The 8,386-nt window shown below is 33.6% G+C and overlaps 1 protein-coding gene across 1 annotated transcript; it reads right to left on the bottom strand.

The window, feature by feature from the left end:
• Positions 1 to 2,179: 2,179 nt before the first annotated feature.
• LOC122534689 (probable low-specificity L-threonine aldolase 1) lies at positions 2,180 to 2,795 on the bottom strand (the record flags this gene model as incomplete). Its single annotated transcript, XM_043665572.1, has 1 exon — positions 2,180 to 2,795. A coding segment is annotated over one exon (489 nt), but the record flags the coding sequence as incomplete, so codon positions are not given.
• Positions 2,796 to 8,386: the final 5,591 nt, after the last annotated feature.

Here is an 8,386-nt window from a genome sequence, read left to right as displayed (position 1 = left end):
ACTATTTTTATTCGTTTATATTATCTTTGTTCTCATTGTGTTAAAATTGTTAAAATAAATTTGTTCCTCATTATCAATTTTGCATTTTTTTCACGAATTATTATTGAAGGAATGTGCAAATTAAGTAAATTAAAAATAGCTTAGGAAACCACTTAAAATAGATCAGATACTGGATATTTTTAATTTATTTACAATTATGTATTTTTTCAACCTCTAAGAATAGTATCAAATCTCCAGATACTGTTTTGGTCAGTAGTCAGTGGACAACCAGTGTGGAGAAAAAAATATGAAGCATACAAAAAGCCGTTCATTACGCCAACTGTCCATTTGGAAGAGGGTCATTAATGTTATGGGGATGTTTCTCACGGAATGAAGTTGGTAGTTTGGCACAAATTAAAGGAATAATAAATGCTGACAAGTATATTGAAATAATAAATAACGAAAATTTAGAAGAGGCAGTTCTAAAAATGGGTCTCGAAGAAGAATTTATTTTGCAGCAAGACAACGACCCAAAGCACACTGCTAAAAAAACCAGTAAATTTTTTGAGGACTCAAATATTAAATTGTTGGAATGGCCGGCACAAAGTCCGGACTGAATCCAATGGAAAACTTCTGGAGTGTATTGGACTCAAAAGTGCCATTAGAAAAACAAAAGAACAAGCGATAAAAATGACATTGAAAATAGCATCCCACGACGTTTAGAAACAATTATTAAAGCAAAGGATGGACATACTAAATTTTAATTTTATATTTCTTATATATTTTATTACATGTCCACTTATTTTTGTCTCTTGAAAATCAGCTAAATTTTTCTTTAATATACCATAAAGACATATAATATATAATATATAAAACTTGAGTATGTAATAACAGTACTACTTTAATTAAATTTAATTCATATCTATTTCCATTACCTGTCCACTCAATTTTGTCCGTAACTGTATATATATAGTAATCAGCAAGGAAATTATTATTCATTCGTTATTCAACATTTATAGAGAATAGTTTAGTTAATTGATTATAATTTATGTTATCCAATTAAATATATACTTTTATAAAAATAAAATACAGAGTTATTTTTTGAATTTGTTGTATGCTGATTGATTTAAATTACCAATATCGTACCTACAAAATTGACCGACGTGATGGTAAAAGGAAAACATGGCTACACCACATTCACAAATCCACACATGCCCTACTCAACAACAGGAGGAAACTCGTATACCGCCAGCCGAAAAGGCACATATCCCGCCGTTTGTAGAAGCTCCCACAATTGGAGCTATATCTCTACAACATCTCCCATCGTTCAACAGGGAGAATTTTAAACTTTGGTTTCTTCAAGTGAAAGCAGCCATGGCGGGCAGACTCACTAGCAACTCTTAGACGTTTGATATTTTAAATAAATTAGAAGCTGGTGAAGATATAAATAATCTTTCACATAAATATAATGTTTCAAATCGAACGATAAGACGTATTCGACAAAATGCTTTGTCGATACGACAGTTTGCGGAAGAAGATGTTAAGCTCCAAAGAAAAAGAATACGTACATTCACATCTGCTGATATAGACAAAGAATTGTATTCGTGGTTCTTACAATGTCGTTTGATAGGAAACTGAATAACTGACAATATTTTAATAGAAAAGGCAATAACATTCCAAGAAGAAAAGACCGGTCCATCTACCTTCACATCATGTGGCTTTGGAGATATAAGAAAAATTATAATTAAAGTCTTGCAAATATCCACAGTGAAAGCGACAATGCGGACAAAATCTGCTGTAGAAAAATTTAAATTTTACAATGAATTTAAACCCGGTATTAGAAAGCGACAATTAGAAGAGAATTGTAATGGTAAAATTTTCCTGCTAATAAGACAATATTAATGGCCATAAATTACCAGAGGAAGAAATGGACATTTCAGAATCATATTTTTATCGCCCAATACCATATATTATATAATATATTATTACAATGTCTACAAAAAATTGTTGCAACAGAACCAGACATTGCAAATCATACAAAATTTATAACAAATTATTAAAATTCAAAATAATTTTTATTGACTCCTTTTATTATTATTTCTGAAATATTTCTAATATTATTATTCTTGTTATTTAATGTAATTATTAAGCTAATAAAGAATTTTTTTTATAAATTCAGTTGATTTAAGAAATCATCATATATTATAACAGGAAAGAACTGATTAGATTGAATATAAGAAAATTATATATATCCCAGAGAAAATACCTTTATTAAACCTGTATTAATTCTATTTAATAACAATTAGACAATAATTAGCTAATAATTGTCATAGACAGAGTTTTGAATCTAATTTTCTAATAACATTCGTAACTTTTTTAGTAGCTAACATTAAATCGTCGTCTGTAATTTCAAGAGAAAACACAAATCTAACAAATGAATCGGACAATGCCAAACATTTCACGATGACCTGGTCATCTCCACTGCCATCAATTTCTCGCAAACAATTAGCGAACTTTGATGCGTTAACGACGTTGGGATCAACATTCATGAAAACTATATTTGTTTGTACAACATTTAAATCAACTGAAAATACTGACGAGCGGATTTCATTTATCGCAGACGCGAAAGCGTAAGCCCTTTTGTGATCATTGACTAAATTAGGAATATGTTCAAGAGCAACGAGTCCAGCGGCAGCAAGAACACCAACTTGTCTCATACCTCCGCCAAGTACTTTTCTTATTCTTCTTGCATTAGTAATAAATTGCTTGGTCCCACACAAAAGTGAACCTATAGGGGCACCTAAATTGAAATTATTTATTTTATGAAATTATAAATTCATCTGGAATTAGAAATAATTGTATAATTTTGTGTATAATTCAAACTTAATGATACTAATGTTATAGTAAATACTGCGTAATCCTTACTTTGTTTACAATATGTGTATGTACAAGTTTACGTATTCTATTATATCATATTTTCATAATTTGGACTATTGATAACATATAAATTTTCATTCATAGAATTTAACAGAAAAATTGTTAGATTGTAACATATGAAATGGCGTGCGAAATAACTGAACAGTGTTTCGTGCTATTTGAATATGTTATACCTTCAGATCTAAGCTAATTGTAAAATTGGAAGGTGAGCGAAGCATTCAATATCGTAAGATATCCTTACTTTGTGATTTTCAATTCCTTTGACATATCTCTCAAAATTGTGCAAAATTTGGAATTGATTAAACACAGAAAATGCATTATGCATATTATATTTGTATGAAAATGTGGCAATTTCTTTTGCAATTTCATGTTATAAATTTAGTATATTATATAAATATATTTATATATATTTGTGATTATTCTTTAAAAAATTGATGAATATTTTTTAATGAAAGCAACTCTATTAGGTGAAATTTGCTAAGAAATTGATAGCTCACATTTTATTGACATTTTTAAGTCACATTTCATTGAATAATAAGATAAATGCATTGGTAGAAATGAAATGTCGATCGGAGGATTTTTAATTCCCATCACAGAGTATCCATAGTTTATTCATGTAATAATAATGTAGCATTTGTAGCATTTGACTTTTGTTAAAATATTTTTGAAATATATAACATTCTTGAAATATTCATAATTTTTGAATCTCGTGTAAAACTCTAAAGCTACAAATCACATCTTACATTACTAAAAACAATCATATTGTCAAACCTTTCTTTCTTAGATATAAGTGTATGTATGTAATTTTACTTTCAATACACGGAAAATTTTGACGATAGAGATTACCTCAGTTAATCAATTGAGACTAGCTTGTTGAGATTACTTTTTTTTTTATTATTATTTTATATATAATCCTTGCCTAGGCAGCTTAAGATGGCTTCCGATTTACAATGGGTCTGCATTTTTCTTATTTCCTACTTTTATAGCTAATCCTTAGTGTCTACGTCTTATGGATCTAATTTGCCTTTTCCTCATCTACTTGTAGGAACTATAAGTAGAAGTAAAAGTAAAAGTAAAGCAAAAGGTAACAGGTATTACAATGTGAAAAATAAAAAAAAAAAAGAACTTTACTGTCTTCTACTATTGCTTTTTCTTTAGTATTGTTTTGCTGCTTCTTCTTCAGGCTTTTCCCCTCAGCCCTTCTGCATTCCTTTATATGTCTATTCCTCCCAACCCCTCTATCCTTCTATATTTCTCCTTTTTCTTTCCCGCTGTATTCTCTTCATCTACTCTAGCCCTTCCCCGGTCCCCCTCAGCATTTCTTTTACTCTCAAATCTCCTCTCGTGGCCTCACATCTTCCTATCACATGCCCTAATGTCTTCTCTTCCTCTTTGCATATTCTGCACCTTCTACCCTCTTCCTCTCTCCATGTCGCCTTCCTCTAACTTCGTTGCCGCACCTGAAGCTTGCTATCAGGTTTCTTTCTTCCTTTCTTCCCTCATCCTCCGCTTTAGGTATTCTGGCCTTTCTTTCGTTGCAATTTCCTTGTGATGTACTTCGACTCTTCGATCTTTCTTCTCCTGTTCTCCCCTTCCACCTCCTTTACCCTTTTCCTTACTCTCTTTGCAACTCCCTCTGCTTTTCCTTCCTCTTCCTCTCTAACTCATCTCATCCAGTCCTCGCTGATCCTCTTCTTCTTTCTTCCCACCTACTTAGCTTTTTCTCCCCCGTCTGCCTTTCCATCTCCCTTATGCATTCTCTCACTAACTTCTTGTCTGAGCTTCTTGCTCCTTTTTCATATTTAAACGCTCTTCTCACTGCTTTCGTTCGTATTTCTTCTTCTTGTGTCTCTTCTCTCAAGATGTAGTTTGGTGTGACTTTATCCAGCCCTAGGACCCACTTCATATATCTCCAACCTTCCTTCATCATTCCAGCCCTTGATTTCTGCCCCCGTACATCGCCACACTCTCCACTAAGGCCACGAACATCTTTATCCTTCTTTCGAAGTCTTCCTTGAACAACCTTTCTCCAATGTGCCACGTTCGAAATTCCCGAAACAATTACGCAAATCATATTTTTCCTTGGACTTGCTGGATATTATCGAAAATTTATCCGAAACTTTGCAAAGATCGCAAAACCACTCACTACACATACACAAAAGAATACTCCCTACCATTGGACACAAGAATAGCAATCAGCATTCGAAACATTAAAGGAAAGACTTCCACAAGAATAGCAATCCACCTGTACTCGGCTACTCCGACTTCAACGTTCGCCCTAACAACTGACGCAAGTAACGAAGGAATTGGCGCCGTACTTTCACAAGACGATCACCCATGTTGCTACATATCGCGAACACTTAGTAACGCAGAATGAAATTACACAACGACAGAAAAGGAATTGCTCGCGTTTGGGGAATCAAGCGATTACGACAATACCTCCTCGGACGAAAATTCATTATCCAAACTGACCATCAGGCACTCAAATGGTTACACAACGTTAAAGAGCCCTCATCTCGACTAATGCGCTGGAGATTACGATTGGAAAAATATGACTACGAAATTCAATACAAAAAGAGCAAAAAAAAGGAGCTGACACGCTCTTGCAAATACACCCGTTAAAAATTATATCAGACAAACCCTTCACAAAAACCATCAATCTAAAAACAGAAGACCTCGAGACCGAATTTAACGATTGGAAGACTAGAATGAATACTCGCAAAATTCCAGTAAAATTAGTAGCAAACCGAAGTACTTGGACACAGCTAGATTACGAGACGGATTAGGACCCTACAATATTCGAGCATGGTTACAAAAACTAGACAACCTAACCAACAATAAAACCAAAACCATCACTTTTGGAGTACACAGACTAAAACTTCCCGACATAATATTACTAAAACCAATGTTACAATTCACTTGAGAAAATAAACCAATCGAAATCATATAAATCGCTACCGAACCACTCAGAGAATACACACCAGAAGAAAAATTGCAAATCATTAAAGAAAATCACGATTGGCGAAAATAAAACCCTAGAACGAATCAAGACAAAACATCATTGGACTGTAATAGATAATGAAGTTACTGAATATATGAAGAATTGCAACATCTGCCAAACCAACAAATTCACCTGTATAAGACCTAAAGAAGAAATCCTACTTCCCGACACTCTAGAAAATCCACAAACAGAGACAAAATTGCCCTGATTTATTATAGGTCCACTAAAACTCACCACTAAAGGAAATCAATTCATTCTCTTAATACAAGACACCTTAACCAAGTACACCATATCTTCATTCCATTGCCTGAAGGGGCTGAAACAATTATTGACCAATTGATAGAACATTACATCTATACTTTCTCATCTCCCAAACACATACTAACCGAGCAAGGACAAAATTTTATTTGCAAGTTAATGGATTCATTTGTAAAGGCTTCCAAAATCAAACATATTAAAACCACTGCATTCCAACCGCAATCAAATGGATCTCTTGAAAGAGTTCACGAATTCATAAAAGACATATTGCGAACCAACATCGATGAAAACAAAGCCGAATGAGACGAAAATCTAAAACTCATATGGCCTATAATACGACAACACATGCAACCACAGGATTTACACCTTTCGAACTCATCTTTGGAAGAGAAGCAAATATGCCCTCTGCCATATTACTCACACTCAAATTCTCACAAAAGGAACTCTTTCAACTCTGGAAAGACAGACGTACTGAATACCTTACAGCTGCAAAACGCATAACGAATGAAAATAAAAAACGATATAAACGTGACCAAGACAGAAAAATCAGACTTAAATGGCTAGGACCGTACAAAATCCTAGAAACCAAAACACTTAACTATCTATTAGACATACCAAAATCCAAACCCATATTACATAGTACATGGTAACAGATTAAAACCATACCATTTTTGCAGGGAATCATCTCAACAGCATTAAGTTTAACTATAACCCCAATAGGACACGAAAAGGTACTTACAGAAACCATCGGAAAAGCTTTTGTATACCACAGAGAAATTAAAATCACCATAATTTTCCGAACCGATGAACTGTATAACGATGCGGAACTAATTCAAAAATTATACACACCTATCGTAAACACTGCACCAAACATAACTGCGAAGGAACCAGATTTAACATAATAACCACTCGAATAAAAAATCTCGAACGATCCAACAAGCTAAACGCAATAACTCACAGTAGAACTAAAAGAGAACTTCAATATCATTGGATCTGTCTCTAAGACCCTCTTCGGCACTCTTGATGACACTGACCTGAAATTAATCAATGAAAACATAGACAAACTTTTCAACAGTCAAAACAAATTAACACATATAGTCCAAAACCAAACATTAATGTTCAGACAGATTCTTCAAGATGAACATTTTAAATATGTGGGATAGGCAAATTCAGAGAAAGGACCCAGAACTTTCCCCAACAATTGCAACCAGTTGTCCCATAAACTGTAGAGAAAGTTAGGCTTGGGACTTAGGATGCGTTTGTGTGTAAGTGTGTATGTGTGTATCCGTGTAGAAATGGCGAATTTTGTGTAGATGAAGAAAACGGTGAGTATTGAGAAGCGAGCGGGCCAGTATCGAGAAGTCAGACAGTGAGTTGAGAGTTGCACAAGAGAGAAGACAGTGAATTTAGTAGTTAAGGAAATAGTGTCACTTCAATCATTATAACCATTATTAAACCAATTTTCGTTTATTTAACCTTAAATAAACAACTGTTCCTCTATAATTCCTATTAATTGGGAACAAATAGGGGGTCAAGCCGGGATTCCTACAAATATTTAACCACACAAGTAACTACGTAACCAGAACAATTAGCACGAATTGCGAACAACGAAATCTTAGACAGAAACCTTTTAATACTAGAAGCACTCATCACCGAACTCACAAGTAAAGTTAACAATTTCTACCTAATGATAATTTTAGGAAAAAAAAGGAATAATAGACACCACCTTAATTGACATAGACACATTTATGAAATCATATTCAAAACTTATACAAAAATATCCGATGTTTCTAGTACCTAGCGACTCAAAAAATTTTCAAAGTATAATCGATATTGGTAGACTAAACGCGTTAATAATTAACAACACCTTGGTCTATCAAATTATTATACCAATAATAGAAAGTGACGAATGGACACTCTACAAACACATAGCCATACCTCATAAAATACAAAACAGCTTTGTAGCACCATTAATAGAACACGAACACACTTTAGAGGAACAAACTGGATACATCCCAATAGACCAAAAGTATTTAACCGAATTCTGCAGAGAAGCATCGATAGGCAAAATTTACGAAAGAACATAACCCAACATCACAACTCCAAAACATATAGTCTAATTAGTAATTGCAAAACCGCTGTCTTTCGAATAGACAGCATCACCTTTATACCGATGCAAAGTCGCAAAGATACATTTGTTATACGACAACG

The sequence above is a fragment of the Frieseomelitta varia genome, unplaced genomic scaffold (assembly GCF_011392965.1).
Source record: "Frieseomelitta varia isolate USP_RPSP 00005682 unplaced genomic scaffold, Fvar_1.2 scaffold_627, whole genome shotgun sequence".
Taxonomy (NCBI): Eukaryota; Metazoa; Arthropoda; class Insecta; order Hymenoptera; family Apidae; genus Frieseomelitta; species Frieseomelitta varia.
The sequence above is the reverse complement of the archived record's forward strand: the minus strand, read 5'-3'. Positions and strand labels throughout refer to the sequence as shown.